Source organism: Chelon labrosus (assembly GCF_963514085.1).
Source record: "Chelon labrosus genome assembly, chromosome: 24".
Classification (NCBI taxonomy): Eukaryota; Metazoa; Chordata; class Actinopteri; order Mugiliformes; family Mugilidae; genus Chelon; species Chelon labrosus.
In genome coordinates this window covers 2,028,475-2,049,378 of record NC_140357.1, presented here as the reverse complement: position 1 = coordinate 2,049,378, position 20,904 = coordinate 2,028,475, and the positions used below count along the sequence as shown (strand labels likewise).

The 20,904-nt window shown below is 44.2% G+C and overlaps 1 protein-coding gene across 1 annotated transcript in view; it reads left to right on the top strand.

Annotated features, from left to right (window-relative positions):
- Positions 1 to 20,904, top strand: part of dmd (dystrophin) — a gene marked incomplete at its 3' end in the record, with an annotated part of 278,458 nt that overhangs the window by 227,327 nt on the left and 30,227 nt on the right. Inside the window, exons 62-69 of the mRNA XM_084574167.1 lie at positions 581 to 753; positions 853 to 1,009; positions 3,437 to 3,548; positions 5,475 to 5,743; positions 6,216 to 6,362; positions 11,365 to 11,428; positions 13,593 to 13,653; positions 16,599 to 16,634. Of these exons, the coding sequence (XP_084430293.1) occupies positions 581 to 753; positions 853 to 1,009; positions 3,437 to 3,548; positions 5,475 to 5,743; positions 6,216 to 6,362; positions 11,365 to 11,428; positions 13,593 to 13,653; positions 16,599 to 16,634 (1,019 nt within the window). The remainder of the gene's footprint in view (positions 1 to 580; positions 754 to 852; positions 1,010 to 3,436; positions 3,549 to 5,474; positions 5,744 to 6,215; positions 6,363 to 11,364; positions 11,429 to 13,592; positions 13,654 to 16,598; positions 16,635 to 20,904) is intronic.

The following is a 20,904-nucleotide window of genomic DNA, read 5'->3' as shown; positions in this document are numbered from 1 at the left end:
TCCCCCTAGTGGCTGGCTGCAGTATAGGTCATAAGCTCCACCCCTTCCATGTTAGTGGATAGGACTTCTGCCAAACTAAAACATTAAAGTACACGTCAAATACATGTTTTTCCAGGATTGTTGCTGTCATTTTAGATAGTTAATATAATGCTAATCCATGTTCAAATGTCCATTAGCTATTTGCTACATTATAGAAACAGGATGTGACATCATGATGACTACCAGTTGCCAACCGCTCTGTGAAGCGCGTCCCATAGGGCCGTGAGAGTGGGACAAAATAAGTACAGCGTGTAATCCAACATTTCTTCATAACTGGTGGAGGTAGAGCACAGTACAGTATTAATCAAACAAAAAACTAGTGGGAAACTAGTGTCAGTTTAGCCAATGCTAGGAAGTGGGGATGCATTGTCCATATTTATATACAGTCTATGTGTCAACAACTACTCGTTCAAACACTGCTTCCATCACTGAGCAGTTGGAAAAAAGGTCTATTTCTGAAACATGGCTGCAAGTACAGAGGAAATTAAATGTGTGCTACACCAGAATTTACTGTTATCGGCATGGGTTTGTGTGTAACCAGGACCTCCAGGCCGAGATTGACAGCCACACCGAGCTGTATCACTCCCTGGACGAGAACGGCCAGAGGATCCTGACCTCACTGGGAGACTCAGAGGACGGCGCCCTGCTCCAGAGACGCCTGGATAACATGAGCCAGCGCTGGAATGACCTGCGCAACAAGACCCTGAGCATGAGGTGAGGGAAAGCTGGTTCAATACAGGAAATGCTCTTCTTTTGCTCTGGATAACCACGGAGAAAAAAGAAAAAAAAAAACGCGTGTGCATGTGTTTTAAGGGCTCAACTGGACTCAGAGATGAGCCCCTGGAAGAGGCTCCACATGTCGCTCCAGGAGCTGCTGAACTGGCTGAGGCTGAAAAGTCAACAGCTGGAGAAGGAGCCGCCTGTGGGGGGCGACGTCCCCGCCGTGCAGGGCCAGTTGGACACACACCGGGTAGGTGCAGCTCTTTGCCTGTGCGGAGTTTGAGTCCTGCAAATCGTAGAATCTTCTCTTTCTCAGAGGTGAGGGATTTGTCGGCATAGATAATTACATTTTTATTCCATTTGGTGGCTGTTTGAATATTCATGACAAAGAGAAGCAAAATAATTTTAATTGAAGAGAGACCACAAATCCTATCCCTTCACTGATGGCGCAATGAAAATTATCCAGAATAATTTAGCATTCAATGCCAGTGTTAATAATGATAGCCGTTTTTGTTTGAGGCAGACTTAGAGACTCACTTGTCTGTTTCTTCAAAAAGAAATACACTGCAGACTCAGTATTTCCTCAGATACCACATTTAAATGTGCCTCAGCTTAACAGCACACTAGCCCCATCTGTGATTTCTTGCAAATGTTACTTGGGGGGGGGGTGGAAACGTCAAAGCGTTACTTTTGACCTGCTTTCCGGCATGAGGTTTGACTCTTTGAAGGTTTTTATTTTTTTTTTTCTCCACGGTGTCACAGATGTCTGCTTTCTGCTTTTATCTGAAGGAGGGGAGGAAGAAGCCCTGAAATCATTTACTTTAGACTGAATAATGGATTCGGTTAAAAAAAAAAAAAGGAGGACCCGAAATGCAGGTTGCACGAAGCGGTTTATGAGAACTAAAGGCGTGCTTTCATTAGAAGGAGGCGACAGAGTTGCCAAACAGAAGGGCAGGCAAAAATGCAAAAATCCTACGCTATAAAGAGCAAAGCCAAGCTGGAGGCTTGGTACAACAAAGCTATAAAGGTGCAAAGAGGGAAATCCAGCATTGTGAACAGCCAGGGAAAATAGACAAACTGAAATATACCCTATATTTAGACAAAGAGTTGATGGGATAACGAGAGACAGGAGACACTAATAACTGAGTAGCGTGCAGGCTAATGCTACCTTCAAATGTTTACCACATTCACAAGTAAACAGCCCTGATATTCGCAACGGTTCCAGTTCAAGTGCCGTAACCACAAGCTCACCAGCTCCATTTGAACGTAAAACCATACCATCACAAAGGAAAACACAAGGGCAGGAGGTAAAACTAAATGTTACACAAGAAGGTGACAGATTACAAAATAAAACATTCATTGTGGTCCCTATTTCAATCGATACTGACACAAAAAAATAAAAAATACCTCTCCACGCAATTGGGTAGTCCTACAACCAGTCAGAGATTTTATCATGAACGAATTCAACTCCACAGCGCTCAGATCACATGTATGACTACGTTGCTGACTGTTACTCTTCCATCCTTTGTCGCATAAAATTATTTGATTGATCAGTCAGATCTTAGCTGGTAGATAATCAGTTCGCAGTGGAAAGACTCCAGATCAACTTTCAAAACAAAAAATTCTAAAAAATACATAGTAATGCCAAAAATTTTATATTATTTGATTTGATTCTGCACTAAATCTTAACTTCATGACAGTTCTAACGTTCACTTTATCTTAAAACAGCATCAGGAATTTGATAATTCATCTGGATGATCAGTTTAGAGGATGTAGTTTGTGATGCTGGATTGATTTGGGGGGATGGTACATATTTTGGAGCAAGCTACAATTCAACTGTACTACAGCCCACAGCCTCCGAAATGAAAACACAGACAAATCAACGGCTCTGTCGGTTATTCTGAACCGTAACCTCATCGAAGTGAAGATTTAGTGCAGGGTTATGTAGCTTAGGCTTTATCAAGACTAACTCCAACCTGTCTTTTTAAATTACGAGGGACACCCTGGTTAGCTCTTTGCCCGTGCTATAAATTCAAAATTCAGTTCCATGAAATAAATCATATGTATTCAAACCACAATTTAAAGTCTCATGGTGTTCATGGGAAGCTTTATTCAAATCAACTCCAGAGATTATTTCAGTACATCCAGTTTTAGTACAGTATGCAGCTATACTGTATGTACATGTGTAAATCTTGTAATAAGGTACAACAAAAGCCAATCATATGTATTTTCATCTAAAAGTATTAATCGAGCAACAAATAGCAATAAATAAATGTGAATGAGCCAAAAGGCCAATGTTTTCTTTCTTTGAAGAGGATGTAAATGACTTGAAGTCTTTCATCACTGCAGGAAAATACATTTGAAGATTCAACATTCTGCTTTTTTAAAAAAAAACTTAATATGAAGTATTGCATGTGATGATGTTACAGATGTAACGGCATTACTCACCACGTAGCCAGGCCATAGAGGGATCATAAGGAAACATCAATCAGGCATCAAAGAGACTAAAGAAATCTATAAATATAATCAGTGTAAGCATACTGTGTACCAGTGTGAGACCCGTTCCAGGCACCGTGGAGTCAAAGATCAAAGTTATTATCCGTATAGGGTTTGCAAAGCCCTTTGGGTTGAGGTCTCTTAAGACGATGAGTGAACATGAGTGTGTGTGCTTTCACAGGGCTTCAGGAGGGACTTGAGGGCCAAGGAGCCGGCTGTCACCAAGGCTCTGAATGACGTTGGAGTCTTTCTTTCGGAACTGCCCCGGGACGTACCTTCACCCGAGCAGAGAGGTAACACACATTTCCCGTGTCAATGGCAGCTGTCAATCATCATGATGTCACATCCTGTTTTTATTGGACTCAAATGAAAACTAAAATTAAACTTCTCAGATAACATACATCAGCATAGAAACATTCCTAAAAAGTCAAGTCCCATCCACTAGCATGGAGGATGTGGAAATTTTGACCTATACTGCAGCCAGCCACCAGAGGGAGCTCTACAGGCATTTCGCTAGAGGAGCTGTCATGGCGTTCACTTTTTATACAGTCTAGGGTTCAGACAGTTCTACTGATGGGCTGTCCTTGTCATTCTCACAAAAACTAAGACTGGTGTAACCTCTTTTTAAGCTGTTTTGTGTAAGGTTTACTAAACCTTTGTCCTTGCCATTTCACTTCTGAAACAGGAAAATAGTTTGTCAATTAGAGATGTTTTTTGCCAGAGCGGAGCAGAACACGATCAATCACTGACTCACACGCTGAACTCTGGGTCCTAGTCGCAGCCTGGTAACGACCACGTGAAGTTAACACACAAACATGCACACTTTATTTTGCAGCACCTTCCGCACCATGGCAGCAGCCTGGTTACCAGGTTTGCAGAAAACAGCTGAAGTTTAACTGCGGCCCATTAAACCCGTTCAGTCGCCGACGCGCTCACCGAAAAGCAGGGTGAACCCTAGGTGCCGTCGCCGCTGCACCAAGGGAAACAGCTTCCTCCTAGAGAGTCAAGGCAATCTGACCTTTGATTGTGCAGTGGTCGGGGACGTTTAAAAAGCGAGAACTGACGCAGAGCTTTTGAGCGCGTGACATTTTGCTCGGTTTAAATTTAGCCGGCTTTTTCTGAAACGGAGCTTGAGTGGTTTGACATATAAGCGAGCCGGTTTCTCGGGCGCAGCTCTTTGTTGTCACAGCCACTGCTTGCGCTTTTCAAAAGGTGAACGGCCACATCTGAAATCGCAACCGAGAAGAGCTAGTGGGCAAGATGAGGACCTTTAACAGATGATCAGAGCAGGGATTCAAACAAAAAAAAAGTGAAAATAAATATAATTTAGTTGTAAGGTCTTTGAGTTCTGATTGGAAATTAAACTGCAGGAACACCTCGATTTCCCAAGTAATGGCGCTCATTTAGCAGCTGACATTTTCACATTATAAATAAAAAGTAAGCGGGCCGCCACTTGTGTAGTGCCTGCGAGAGCAATTTGGGGATTAAGTGCTTGCTCAAGGCAACTCAGCCATGGACACAGGGGGGATGTAAACCTATAATTTTAAATTTGTCTAAAGGTCCCGAAAAGATGCTTTCTTCTCTGTCATCTTCAGGTTTGGCATTTGAGTAACGCTTGATGACATAACTTTTAGATTAAGGTGAAATAACTAAATAATTCTGGTCATTTCACATGAGACCTGTGGTCCTTGATTTTGATTTTGAATCAGAGTTAAAGGGGTGGGAGTCAACTGGAAACAGACAAGACACCATGGGATAGTGACAATGGTTGTCTGTAAAACTTTTGGCAAACCAAAGTGCGTGGATACCAAATTCAACTAAATCTTAACTTTTACGCGAAGGATCGAGGCCAATGTCCATCACCCTTCCAAAATCCCTCTCTGAACAGACGAGAGAGGTTTTCCAAATCCCTTGAGAGTGGAGTCTCTGGCTGGTAAGGTTTTCTTTTGAGCACCCTCCGCAAATGTTCCTCTTTAAACGCCAACTAGCCAACAGTCTTGTAGAACTGAAGAAGCTACTCGGATGAGTGGTGGAATGTCTTCAAGAAACTCTACAAGTCCAGTTGTCCTTTCAACTTGTTTTTTGGATGTACCATGACCTGGACCTTCACAGACCTAAGGTCATTTAGAGTTCTTGATATTATGGCACGGCCTGTGAGCACACTGTCATATTTTCTGCTTCCGTTATCACCATATCTTCATTCTTTCCATGACCCTCAGATATTAGCCCGGAGGAGCGCGCCCAGAACGTCGGACGAGTCCTGCGCAAGGAAGCGGACGACGTGATGAGCAAGTGGGACCGGCTCAACGCGGACTCGGCCAACTGGCAGAAGCGGCTGGAGGTGGCTTTGGACCGGCTGATGGAGCTGCAGGAGGCGGAGGACCTGCTCGACGGACAGCTGAGGCAGGCGGAAATGGTGAAGGAGGCGTGGGAGCCGGTGGGAGACCTGCTGATTGAGTCGCTGCCGGAGCACATCGACAGAGTCAAGGTTGGGAATCTCTGAGTGACTCCCTTTAAATTCAGCAGTATTAACTATATATTGTAGTTTATATCCTATTTAAAACTCATGATCTACATCCAATCCATCCATCTTTGCAACTTCTTCTAAAATGCATTCTTGTGATTTCAGTTGTGCTGGCTATTGCCTGCAAATGAATAAGGAAGGGCTGGCTGACTTGAATTTTGAAATGCAAGCAACAGGTGGTCTCAGCAGCAGTCTTATTCCTTTAGACTAAATGTAACAAGTTATAAAAAGGTAATTTTGCAATGATTCATTGTCCGCAGTACCTTAAAACCCATATTGGACAGCCGTCCAGGCACAGTACCTCTTGCAAGTAGTACCTTGGTACTAGAAGGGATAGCCCACTTTGTATCAGCTATCACAATTGCATCGTCCTCCAATTGTTTAGGTCTGGTTTCTCATTTCCAGAGTTGGGATTTTCTTTGTGTGTGTGCCGCAGGAGTTCCAGGACGAGATCGCGCCAATCGAGGAAGACGTGACGCTCATGAACCAGTTGGCGTCCAACTTCGGCCCGCCGGATATCCAGCTGTCGCCCAGCAACCTGGAACGCATCGACGATCTCAACACGCGCTGGAAGCTGCTCCAGGTGCACACTTTAGAGCAGAAAAACAGATATTCCAATTAAATGGACGTATCTAGATGCTTCTTTACATTTCAGTGACACATGGGTGGACACTGGTTCTGTCAGAACTCTTCAATCTGGTGTTTGGTTGCCACGTTGTGATCATAGACCGAACCCTGTCACAACTTTATTTTCACATGACAGTGAGCTGGAAAACCTTCCAATGCTTTTATACTACGGTGTTTAATTCGGATGTGCCAACCACCACAACTACTCGCATCTGGCTGCTGTGGAAGCCATAGTTCCCCATAGGCTTTAAGAATAGGCAATGCGAACAGCTGTACCAAACACCTCTTGTAATGTGAAGACAGACTAATGACACTACAATAGACATTATCTTCTTGCAAAAACAGTTTGGTTTCAAAACAAGTTTAAAAAGTGATTAGAGAAGCCACAAAATGTTCCAATTTTGTTCACCTGCCCAACTCTATTTTTACCCACCAAAGCAAAACTCAAAAACGGCCAAATGGGCATGAAACCGCTCATTCTGGCAACACTGGTGACATCTGGCTTATGTGTTAGGTCATCTTGCCAGATATTACAAAGTCTGGAGCGCTCTTAAAATTAAAAGCGTCACTAACTCAAAAGAAAATTTACATGTATTATAAATTATGAGGAGAAATCTTGGAGGGGAATTAAGTTTTGAATTTGGATGAAATTCGAAAGAGGATTTTCGAAAAGCCAGTTTTCATTTTGGTATTCATTGCCAGAGGCGTGTTTGCCCAGAAATATTGGCATCCCTTTTATTTGCAGGGTTTGTGTGTTTCTGCTTTATTGGCTTAAATTTGATGTGAGTGGCTTTTGTTGGACAGGTATGTGTGTGATGTGTGTGTGTGCTTGTGTAGTGTTACCTGTGCATTCGAGTCACTTCCACGTCGAAGCTGATTAGTCCACTCTGGGACACGAGGCCCTCTTGAGTAACTGCGACAAATTCCTCCTCAACGATCCCAGCCCTCTCGTTTGTGCGCTTCTAATTAGGTTACCGTGGATACGGCGAAAAACAACTCAGGCAGAAATGGACTGGGTGAGGCGGACTCGAAGGTAATTTCGGCGTTTGGTTTCATGTCACATCGAAAGAAAGGACTGCTCATCGCTGTCGTCATTTCATCTGTTCTTCATCCAGTTCCATGAACCACACACACATATTCCCCTGACACTGTGTCATCAGTGGCCGTATCATTTGGGCTAGGGATGAAAGGCTACATGGTCAATCAGGCAGTCTGTCCACTCAGAGATAATAACCCATCTCAGTACCTCGGCTTCAAGACTTCTCTCAAAGAAAGTTGAGACACCTTAAGACTTTTTTTTTATTTCCTGGACTAAAAATCTGCTGCTAATCAGCGACTTGAGCTCCACATGCCAGCCCGAGCTGCATGCGTTGCCCGGGAACATTAAATCATTGAACACCGTGTCAGGAAGCATCAGTGATTATTCACGCGCGGCGGCTCCTCAGGGGAACGTTCGGGATGCAGTTTGCTAGGGAAGTGTTGGTACCAGACGACCAGGAAATCATGGCCGAAAGCATCAGCTGGCATTTATTTATTTATTTTTTCTGAGAGCAGATTTTGAGATTGAACAGTGTTGCAGAGGAGTATTCATCGTCATGCAAGACTGTAAGAAGCTCAGCAGAAGCTCATAGATTTCTGTGCTAAATGGGTTTTGTGGTGACATTCTTTTCCAGTTCAAGAATGAAGATTAAGAAAAGATGCTAAAAAGCTAGCAGTCTGTGTACTCTATTTTCAATCCATGGCAGCTGTGGATCCAATTTTTGGTGGTGTGCCCCAAATAACATGGCAAGTTTTGTTAACTAGTAACCTACGTAAATGATACCTCAGACCAGCAATTGACCGACTATCGCAATCTTTACCATGGAAGTAATGCAAGCAGCAGAAGTAACCACTTGCTAGCTAGCCTGTGAGCTAGCTTGACTTCTCCCGACAATCTTTTTTGGGTTTGAAAAGTGTGTCTGGACTTGTGAACTAGTAGTTGCGAACTAATTATGCTCTGGCAAAGGTCTGCCCGTTGATACGCCAATTGAAAGTTTTAGGTGGACTTTATGTGGTTACGGACAGAAGAGTAACAGCGGCGAAGTCATAGCGTTGTTCAAGCTAGCAGTCTGTGTACTGTATTTTCAATCCGTGGCAGCTGTGGATCCAGTTTTTGGTGGTGTGCCCCAAATAATATGACAAGTTTTGTTAACTAGTAACATAAGTGATACTTCAGACAAGCAATTGACCGACTATCGCAATCTTTACCATGGAAGTAATGCAAGCAGCAGAAGTAACCACTTGCTAGCTAACCTGTGAGCTAGCACGACTTCTCCCACCAACCTTTTTTGGGTTTGAAAAGTTTGTCTGGAGTTGTGAAGTAGTAGTTGCGAACTAGTCATGCTCTGGCAAAGGTCTGCCTGTTGATACGCCAACTGAAAGATTTCGGTGGACTTCATGTAGTGATGGACAGAAGAGTAACAGCGGCGAAGTCATAGCGTTGTTTACGACGAAATGGTTCTGACTGTAGGATTATCCAAAAGTACGCAGGTATTTTTTTTATATGTATCAGTGGAAACACGGTTCAAGCAGTAGTTTACATTCTTGACAAGAGTTAGCTAGCCATGGTCAGCCAGCTGTGCTTAGCATAAAAATTTAAATCAGGAAGAAACAGTCTGTCTGTCAAATGAAAAGGACAGGAATTATTCAAGAACCTCTAATGGTCAATAATTAGCACTTAGTGCACCAACAACATATACAGCTTGTGTTTTTACTGGGAGTTACCTGCCAAATCTCATCACTTTGTAAAATGTACAATAAGCTGAAACACTGAAAATCTGAATCCCCAGTAAGCAGGAGCAAATTTTAGTTTGTTTCTCCTCTGTATCAGTCAAACATCACTTTGTCTGTACCCCGATACTACTTAACTGTGTTGCTGCCTGCTTGACATCAGTGTGTTTTTCTGGCTTGTTATTTGGAGCGGAGGAATCCTCCTGAGAATTCTCAGCACTTTAAATTTAGTTAAAGCATAAAAACCGTCGAAGGTGAAGATTGTATTTTCACGGCGGCGGTGAAAAACAGCCCATGAAATTTGGATCTAGCACTGCCTGTCATTCCTCCACTACAATTTCAGCTACCACCTCGTGCTTCTCCTCCGTCTCCCTCCATCCTTGCAGCTTGTATATCATGTGCTACAGTTCATAGTGACGCACACATAAAAGTCGCATCCTCACTGCATCTCCATCATCGCATTATAAAGATTTGTACTGTCTGAGGAACCATAAGGGCTGAAAATGTATTAATGTTTCCCAGAATTGAATTTCTTCTTTGATAAAGCCGGTCCTTGACATTATTTTAATTACATTATATAATTAGACTTCAAATGAGAACCTAAAATACAGGAATTCATTAGATACAGCAGTAATTCTTTTGGTTTATGCAATAAAATGTATAATCTTGGTGAAAACTCCATGTAAATTAGCAATAACTACAAAATGGAGCTATTTATATAGTGCATCATTATAATAATGCAAATTGTCCCAAGACGCTTGATACTAGCACTGTTAAGCTAGGGCTGGGCAATATAGATATTGTCATTATAGTATATTTTCTGTCTACAGAACCCCGACTTGTCATATAGGGTGACACTGGAAAGTGAGGCAGTCTCTGTTTGCTGCTTTTTAATTGAGGTTTTGGAACCTCTGAAATGGGAACTCTCTCTGAGACTCTGTTGCTCGTCGTCCCATTCCACTGCATGCTTGTGTTCCAGGAGCTGCTGCAGGTTTGTCGCGCTGCTAGTTACAAACGTTGGACAGCGCAGATGGTTGGTCCATGTCGGACTGAACGCGAAACTATTTCAACCGGATCTCAACAGTAAAGCTTTCATTTAATAACATATGCAACAGAAAAATGTGAAAGTCTTTGGCGATTAGACCTATAGGTAACGTCATCCAAGAGGAGAAGTTACAGTACAGAATAAAATCCCAGGTCTAATCACCTGTGGGAATGGATGGATGGATGGATGGACTGGGAATTCCCATAGTCGTCAGACTAGAGGAATGTAAGAGAGTACGAACAATGGTAAATATAGTCTTCCTGACTGAACTTGGCTAAGCTTTAGTTGCACACCAGTGAAGTAACATCATTACCTTTATTGATAGACAAGCTTGCTGTGAATTGGCAAAACTCATGCTGAGTCTACAATAGCGGGAAAAGGAAACTGGTCATTTGAGCACGCTTAAACTTTTTTTGACGTCCAATGACGTGGTCATGCATCAAGTTAGCGCATGTGCTTATTTCGCCATTTAAAATTTAAATCGACAGTGTGCGCCAATGGCCACGTGAGCATCACTTCAATGGCGATAGCATAATTGGCCATGCTTGGCCTTTTGTATCTTTTATCACACTTATACCGAACGCAATATCAGACATTTTGGCGAGCCCGAAGCAGTCTACGTCACCGCAGGCCTGTGTTTTAGACATTTAAATCAAAATCATCATTCAATCATGTGTTTGTTTCACATTTTAAAATTTGAATAGACAGTGTACGCCAACGTAAACATAAACGGCACTTCAATGGCGACAGCATAGTTGCCACACATGACCGTTTTGCAACTTTTATCATACTTATAGCGAACGCAATATCAGACATTTTGGCGAGCCCGAAGCAGTCTACATCACTGCAGGGAACTGGCCTATGTTTTAGACATTTGATTCAAAATAATCATTCAAAAACAAAATATATCGCCCAGCCCTATATATCAAGCCATAATTGGCTTAGCTTAGCCCAAAGTGCTATCTCAACCTTTGACCCTAGGGGAATTCATGCAATTTTAGTGTGGTTAATCTACCTTTAAATCAAGAATTTAAATGTGTTGTACTGATTATTACTTTGATTCTAGTACAAATATTAATAGTAGATCAGAATAGACACATAACTATGTATCTATCGTAATGCATTTCCTATTTTTTTCCTTCAGGTCTCCATCAAAGAGCATCTGAAGCAACTGACAGATGCTCACAGGGACTTTGGTCTCCTGCCTGGTGAGTACACTCAACGATATATCTGCGTATATCACACAATTTCAAGCTGACTGCTCAAAAAGCAAACAGTGGTTTGTGCGCGCGCGTGCATGTGCGTGCACGAGAGAGATAAAACCAAAATGTGCGCCCACCCCGATGACAGCATCTCACTCAGAGGCACTCAGTAAATGATGTGTCAGCCGGAGAGCAAGGATGACACAGCGCTCGGCCATGAGCAGGTCACTGACTAACTGAGTAAACGATACGAAGAAGAGAGTTTATAGAGACTGTGAGTCATCCGACCGCTCATTGATCTGTACAGTAGCTGAACGAATGTAACGAGGCGCAGCGGGCTTGCAGAGTTTCGGATTTCTCCACATGCTGAATTGGTGCAACTGGGGGCGTAGCAGGCAGGCCATTAAGAGTAATGCCATTGTGTAAATCTACATTTTGCATCAGGGCCAGTTTAGGTATGTGCAATTAAGAGATTTTTATGAGAAGGAAGTAAAGCCTAGAGAATAATGGAATAATTAGAGCTATAGTAGGCTTCTACAAATCAAAGAAATATAGAGTAATATCCACAATATATCAGCAATTATTGGAGAGAAGGGGAAGTACAATAATAAAAGTAAAAGATGGGAAAAATAATTAGGTGTGAATGTTGGAGACATTGTGGTGCAGCGAATGTAGATGATCCGCATACTTTGGGAGACAGCTCATTTAATTATTTATAATTATTATGAAAATTCTGGGATATGGTCCATCCAAGTCATGTATAGTGTTGTATTTTAGCAGTATGATTGGGAATTTTGTGTCAAGAGAACACAAATATATTTTCAAAATTTTGTTAAAAAAGCTGCTAGCTGAAATATTGTGGTTCCCAAATTGGGTGGCTCGCCCCCTAGGGGGGTCGCTGTGTAACTACAGGGGGCGTGGCCTCATCCGCAGCCCACACACTCCGGTAAAACAATATGAAATGAAATGGTAAAAAATGCAATTGCAGACAAGTTGTAAAGATGGGGCGCTAAATCATACGGCTGCAGATAAGAAATAAAAATAAAAGAATAAGAAATTAAGCGGAAACAACTTAACATGGGGTTGAGTGTGGTGGGGGATGGGGTGGTTTACAATGGTCCTTTAATCATCAAAGGCAATCCAAATTGTTATTTTGTCAGGCTGATTGTATTATATGACAATGCACTAAAATATAATTAGTAAAACAGTATTCACACCTGTACTTTAAGCTTGTGATCCTGTTGTGCTGGACTGATTTGAATGCAAGGCCTGAACCGGGCCTTAAATAGACAAGTATTCAATCTTCCCAAAAGCATATGAAACGTCCCCCAACGCGACGTTTGCCGCCGTTCCTCCGAATCAGAAACCAGAGCTGACGACTGACGTGTAAAAATCCGAGTCTGCGGGCATCTTTTCGTCCACCTGAAGCCACTAATTACATCTCATCTGCGAAGCAATTAAACGGCCGCCGATAACAAAAAAGCTCACATCGCTCTCGCGCTCACGGCGGTGATTAAAATTGAAGAATCATTTGGGGCTTGTTAGAAAAGCTAAAGAAAGAAACAAACAAAGAGGAGGCATGAAATAAATAGCAGCACCATATGCTGCGAAGTTGCGGAACAGCAGCTACATATTGTACATTGAATTTGATATAAAGGATGAAAACTTAAAGTGTCTGGATGTCTATCTTGAGAATTAGAATGTAATAGATCCAACGGGACAAACAGGGAGGTGGTAATGGGTTATAATAAAGTTCACACTGAGGATGATGATGTGAGTCTTTCATATATACAGTATGCCGCATGTGTTCTGGCGGCGGTCCCTCAAGGCAGCGTTCTGTTAAATGCAGCAAATTTCACCTGTGAGGCACAATAACGCTTATACGGCAGCTAGTTTCAACGAAGCGTCCCGATTGGTCGGAGACGCGTTCCATCTGTGCCGGCAATTCCCACAAAGCTTTAATGCCGAGCCTTATGGGCATAATAAGCGAGGCAATTAGCCATATTTCATGTTTTGCCGCCGTTTTCATTATCATGTATATTACCCCAAAGGCGACTCGTGTCATTGCACACATTGGTTTTTGCAACTTCTGCATACGCATTTCCTCTACGGGCGTATTAGACCTACAGGAATTTGCGTAACCCACGTCTCGTCTTCTTCTCCTGGGCAGGATCCGTGGAGCGTCCCTTCGAGCTTGGCATCTCCCCAAACAACGTGCCCTATTATATCAAGTAAGTACTGACCTCTGAGCTGTGGGCTAGCACGTCCTCTTGCCTAGCTTTACACAAAATCTCTCATACACCTTTTCCCCAGACGAAGCAGAGTGTGCTTTGCATTTTCAACCTAACTTCTAACATCGGCTAATGCACTAATGGTCCATCTGTAATAATCATGCACTCGGTTAAAGGAGAACTCTGGTGTTGTTCTAAAAAGTCCGTCGACAGAAGTTTTTCATTGACTGCTGGAAACAACTTCTTCTTTATTCGCCTAAATTATCTATTTATGTTTTATTTTAGTGGCTAAAACCAAATTAGAAAAATACTCAGACTTACAGCTTCATTTTGTATAAAGAAAATGATATGCACCCAAAATGTTGTTTGTCCAGACATTTAGCGATTCAAGCTGGAACGACACCGCGTGACACTTGCTGTGGTTTGGTCCTAACCTGTCGCTGTCCATTTAGCCCGCATTCATTCATCTGTTTGTCACTTTAACTGTATTTATTTGTTGCACGTCCTTGCAGTTGCCCCTTAATCTGACCGCGCATGTACCTTTAGTCGGCGTAAGGGAATCAAAGCACGGAACAGTGAGTTAATCCTAACCGAGCAGATCGGCTTTACAATAAGAGGTTCTAGTTCAGGCTTTTCCCGGCATTTGGATTCCATTGTCGGGGCGTGTCTTAACCGATACAGAGAAAAAAAATACCCGCACGTGATTGGATAGTTTTACAACCAACCAGAGCCATTTTGTTATAAACAGATTGAACACCACAGTCCTCAGATGATGTGTATAACTAGATCACCGTTACTCTTTTGTCCGTCACCACATAAAACCCATCTAAAAGATCCGATTGGGTCGGCCCAAAACAATCGGTTCACAACGTAGCGACTTCAGATCAATTTTCCACCACAAACTAAAATCGGTCTAATGTCCAGGCCAACGGGAGAATGTTTTGGTTTGGTATTTCATCCTTTGGTTCTCAAAGGAATAAACGTGTTTTCCATTATTTAACAGCTGGATGGCGAGGATAATGCTTGAACCAGTTTGAACCTCACTGCCCGTTCAGACCTTGCACCGGACTCAACGGGGAATAGCACTAGCGTACGATAACAAAATATTGGCTAAATGAACGAGTTTTACGGCAGATAATGCGTTATTTAGAGGCTGCCTTCCGGTGCCCCATTCACTCCCACTATATGGATATATGCAGATCTAAATATCTCCTGACTGACTACAAATGACACAAAAGTTATATGGGTGAGTAAACGATCGTATTTTATGCTAGAAATAAGGTCCAGGTTCTAAAAAACAGTAGTTCCCCTTTAAGATCCGATCCGATCACGTAAAAGTATTCCTCAATTACCAGTGTCTTTATTTAGATTTATTAACGGAGATACCATACGTGTGGCAACTTCCAGAGTTGTGGCTATAATCTGAGTTTTTTATCTGAGGCAGAGATCAATAAATACTCACTCAACGTGCATGTCAAGTCATGACACAAACATAAAAGAGCACTGTTCTCAGATCTGGAGCAGTGGTAGAGATCCATTAGAGACAGAATCTGCAGTATTCCACTGTGCTCTAGATAATGTTGGGGTTTAGATCGGACCCAGATCAGATCTTAATGCAGATCGGATCTTAATGCAAGGTCTGAACAGGCCCTTAATGCTCCTGGTCTTCTTGGTTTTCAGTGAAATAAGTGTTCAATGTCCCTTTAACAGCTTTATAAACCAAAAGGAATGTGTTAAAGTTCTACAATAATATTTTTCCAAACAGCTGCCAGCTAATGCAGATGATTTGTAAGACATGGTTTACAGAAAAAAAAAAGCTGTGTTCTGAAAGCTGCTTGCGAGCTGTTCAGTTTAGTCCCCGGCCGTGCCGCAGTGCTCTGCTGAATGCTGCGAGACTGTTTACCACTCATCAGCATACAGCAGAAGTTCGGAGGTGTGGGGTGCGCTAGCGCCGTAGCGAGCGCGGTCTCGCGACTCGCGCCTCTCCGCCGCAGGGGCGCTCTGTTGCTGAGTCGGTACAGCGGAGAAATTTCAAGGAGCTGAAGATGAAAAACGGGTCTGACAGAGGAAGGCGAGGGGAAATTTGGACGGACTTCAACCTCTTCAATCCCGGCAGACCTGGCTCGAGCTGATGCTGCTTGGCCAAGCATTGTTCGGAGCGCCTGAACTTAATTTTAAATTCTATTTGATAAGCCCGTGTGCACTCGTCGCATTAAATGTAGGAAGTGTCAGAGCAAACGGAAGATAAGTTTACATGGCATACAATGCAAGGAAGGAGGATCTTTTATGCATTCCTCAGTGGGGAAAGTTGCAGTTTTGCAGCACCAGAGACTTTAAAGACATAGGAGATAATGTGTAACTATGTCAACATAAATTATTGCACAGATATTAAAGTTGAGATTGTCAGAAAAGAGCCTGTCGCCCGCAGCTCTTCATCTAACAGCTCACTGTGGCTGCTTCTATTTACATACTGTTTATCATCGGACAACTTTGTAGACGCAGTTTATTGTTAATGAGCAAAGTTGGTACCTTGTTAACTCGTCGCATTTATAAATTACAACCGGAGGCTTTGACCGCGTCCCTGTCGCCATGGTTACCCACTTTACCGGCCGAGCTAAGGCATCAATTTAGAACAGTTGCCGGACAGTTTTACTGGAAGCACTTGCCCTTTATCGGGAGTTAATGGACACCCTGCTGCCTGTCAGAATCAAGCATTCGCCCTAACAATGGTGCGCTGCTCAATGTCTGAGTGAGAGAAACAGTCGGTTTGTCTTGAGTGTGTCGCGACCGGCCCGCGAGAGTGTGAAGTAACAGGCCGTTTAATGTGCAATTAACCCGGAAAACATGCTTGAGAAGAAGCACGTTGTTGGAGGTGGAGGTGGAGGTGGAGGTGGAGGTGGGGAGGGAGAGAAAGACAAGTGACAGATTCTCCTCTCCACACGCAGAGAAAAAGCTGGACCTGACCTGACGGCGGACACACTGTGAGTGCCAGCTGATCACACACCGACACACACATCTGTCTGTACACACACACACACACACACACACTTCCTGTGCTATACACACATGGGATTTGACACAAAAAAAAAAAATGTTGTTTATAGCCGGTGTGCAGCACCGACTACAACACCCACACCGTGTCTAACACATACAAACGCGCTGTAATATACATTCAGGGCACACCAGTGCAGCAACATATGGCCGAGCGACTGCTTCGCCTGCACTATCTTTGCCCGTCCCCTTGTAAAGGTGCGTTTAATTTGCCCCAATGCGGGCAAGCCCTCGGTTTGCAAACGCACGGCCGGCTGCAAGGTGACGTTAGGGGGCTTAAAATCGACCTTCTTCGGAAATTGTTGCATGTGGCAAATCCGCCCGGCCTCCTCTTCCTCCCTCCTCAGCCCTCAATCTCTCACCCTCGCCCGTTAACACTCAGGTGTAAATACGCGCCGCCGTCGTGGTGGGGTGAGAGCTGCATATAAATTACGGGCGAGGGATTTCGCTCCGCTGGTGCAACGTAGCCCTACATTTCTCACGCCTTGAACGCTGATTCCCAAAGCAAAGAGAACCCCCCCCTGCCTCCCTCTTCCTCCTCCTCCTCCACACTCCCTCCCTCTCTCTCTCTCTTCCTCTCCCTCCCTATCTCCTCTCCTGTGTGCCATGTAAAAGCAAAAAGCACAGTTTTGTGTCTTTTTCCCCACCCTCCTTTTCCCTTTTTTTGTCTCATCCTCTTTTCTTATCTTTTTCCTCCCTGCCCCTCTTTTGTTCTCCCTCTCCCTCCGTGGCCTTGAATATGGAAATGTGTCCATGAAAAGCAGACTCTCTCTCTCTCCCTCTCTCTCTCTCTCTGTGGTGAGAGAGGTGAAAAACCTCCTCTGATGGTGTGGAGGCTCCTTTGCTTTCAGAAACAGCGGGATGGGGGGAAGGGAGGCAGAGGTAGGGAGCCTGAGCTCCTCCTCCTCCTCTAGCCGAGCTGCTAAGTTTCCTGGAGACTGGCAGGAGTAGATAGGAAATATGCAGAATTTTCAAAATAAAAGCATGCCGTGCATTTTTCGTACCACATCGTGTTCGGCTTTCATCCCTTTTCCCCACTCATTTAGCCATGAAAAGACAGGGTCAGGTCAACTTACTTGAGAGCCACAGCAATGATGGCCCTTGCTTTTAGTGAATTTGTAGACCTCCCCTCTGGTGACTCCAGGTCTTCAAATCAATAGGAAGAGGACAGTGTACATAATTTTAAAAGCAAATAAGCTACGACTGTCATGGATAATGTTACTGTCTTCCGCTTAGAAGAACAGGGCAACTAGTATTGTTTGTGTTAAAAAACAGACAGGACAAGAATTCCCAGATCTCATGTCTGGGTACTCTTGTCCCACTTTCGGACCAGACAGTTCTTTAACTTTCTGAGGGTAACTACCCACTGGGGAAGGTAGCTCGCATTCAGAGCGCCAACAGGAAAGCTGGCAGTTGGCTGATATAGCAACAAACCTTGGCTCTGTGCAATAGCAACGTCCCACATAGGCTCATAAAGTCTGTACGTCACCTGTGTTTGGTATATTTCTCCATTGTTCCATTTGCTAACATTGTTAACATGTCCTATGTGTTCATGGCATTTCACACAATATCTTGTTTTTAGCTATGTGGCATAAAAACATATGCTGTACAACAAGGTAGTTAAATATTTGGCAAGGGTCCCAGAAAAAGTTGGGTCAAACCGCTAACCCTGGTGGAGTATTCTGTTCATGGACAATCGGTTCTTAGGATTTAGAAAAGACTAGCTAGCTTGAAAGCCGAAGATGATAGTGACTCTCACAGCCTTCGTTTAGGAGTTCTCGCAGAGTGTTCTTAACACATCAACCTCGCAGAGCTTTTTTCTCGTGTGGTATCCGGCAACTATTCTGTGATTGGCCAGAAATGGGAAGTGAGCGTGGTCAATGCAGAAAATGCTAGCGGCCACTCTGTGAGCTGCCAAATGCTAATATTCGCAATGTAACCGCTAATCTCTCCTGGGTAGACGTCGGCATATCGGCTGTGTGTGGGCGCAAGAAAGGTCCCTTTCGTCTTCCACATCCTGCATTTCCCACAATGCTTAGCACATTTGACGCGTGCCGCAGTGGCAGGGCCCAACGAGGATTTCAGCGCTCTGGAGTTTCTTGTGAAGCATAAATTATCCAACCAGAACTTTTTTCTTTCTGTTCTTGCAGCCCTAGGAGCGAGAACAAATTTCTTGCTTCTCGTGGAGTACGTAACAAGCTTTACTGCGCTTCCTCGGAAAGTTCCAGGAACTGTGAAAAAGTTTCAGGAACTCTGGCAAAAGTATGAAAAAGTTCCAGGAACTATGGAAACATTCCTGTAGTGTGAAAGTGTCTTTAGTGAACCTGAATCGTTTGTGTGTCGTAAATTTAGCCACATCTTGCATTTTTCATCCATCCAAAGCTAGAGTGTGTCGGAGAGAGGCGATTTAGATAGATTCTAGTGTCTTTAAGGGCGAAGCTTTTATTTTGAATCAATAGGCGGAAGTGGGCTTGGTTGTGTTCCGTCGGGATTGATCGTCGTGTCTCTCCGGTCAGTCAGCCTCTGCAAACCCATCGGAACACACACCGACATAACGCATATATGCACACACACACACACACACATACACACACACACACGGTAATCTCCCTGGTTAGAGGACGCTTCACCCGGACCGCGGAGGGGGTCGGCACATCGCCTCGGTGCTCACCGGGACATCGGTTCATATCCACCGGACTCGGGGGAGGGCTCTGATCAAGCCGGGCGATGCGGGAGCAGCTTCGAAAGTGAGTGTTTTTTGGCGGTGCCGATAAATAATGGTGATGGGGGGATTTGTGCTGGTGGTAATGCAGTAAAACCGGCTCGCACAGACGAACACACAGCGGCTGCTGGGGAGTAAAGGATGAGGCGGTGGGCGAGCTGGCTGGCTAGGGGGGGGCGCACAGATCGCGTTATTTCACCCGTGTGTGTGTGTGGAAAATCCGCATGCAATCCGAAACGCTTAAAAGACACTTTCAGATTTTAGATGTTCTAAGTTGTTGAGTGCAGCTTCAGCCTTCAAGGCTGCAAAACGGAACGGATGCACGAACCTTTAATTTGTGGCCCTTTTATTTTAAAGCAGGGGACAACCTTTAAGTTTGCAGTGTTGTGATCGGAGCTGGGAACGGAATGTTTTCCAGTTTAAAAAAAAAAAAGAAAAAAAAAAAAAAAAAGGGAGGAAATTGCTCTGGAGGTTAGCAGTTGATCGGAGCGGCTGTTGGAGCGAGGTTGCAGCCGGGGATCGGGGCGAGGTGTGCGGCCAGCGCTCCTCTCCGAACCTCGCTGTTCCAATCTGGTTCTACGGATCCGCCGTTCCGTTTTTTTTTTTCTTTTAAACCCAATCCACTATCTCTCTGGGCAGTTGCTGCTGCCATGTTGGAATGACAGAGGCGTGTAAACGGAAAAGATTCAAACCAAAACACTGCGATCGGACGCGCGCTTGTGTGCCTTGCCTTGGAAATGTGCCCGATCTGCGTGTGTTTGTTTGATCTGCGAATTGACCGCGCGTTTTTTCTTTCTTTTCCTTCTTTTTATTGCAAGATAAGAGGCAAATGTATCACCGTGTTGCATTCCTTCACACTCAAACGCGCACACTGAGGTGCAAACACAATCACCTCCAGCGCCAGCGAGGCTGCCAGTGTCTGGATCCGTGCGTTTTTTTTTCCTTCCTCCCCCTGCACGGTGTGCTGCATTGCTCTGATTTTCTCCTCCTAGTCAGGGGAGGCCTCAAAATTAAAGCGCAAAGGTGTTTTTTTTAAATGCACATGTGCGCAAAGATCGCACGGACATCGATCTGTACGGAACCGCGTTGAAACGAGAGCAGAGGATGCGGGGCTGGCCGCCTGGCCGGCTGGCCGGCTGGCTGGCTGGTGCAGATTTTTTGGCACCGATGCGATTGCAGGTGTGTGTGTGTGCACCGAGCTGATAAAGCCACACACTCGCGCAAATTCAACTCGGGTGGCTGCATGGCTTGCAGACATGCTCGGGCACGATTGTCAGGGCTTTATGCTTGTGCTGCCTTTGTGTGCTCTGGAGATGATTATCAACCACAAACCCCGATTCATCCTAATCTCCTGTTTTTTTCTGTGTTTGCAAATTTCTGCCTTCGGGGACAATGATAGAAGAAACCATCCCAAATTAAAGTGCGGGCCTTTTCAGCTCCCGTGTCCTGTTAGAATTACTCCATACGTTCAAGTTGCC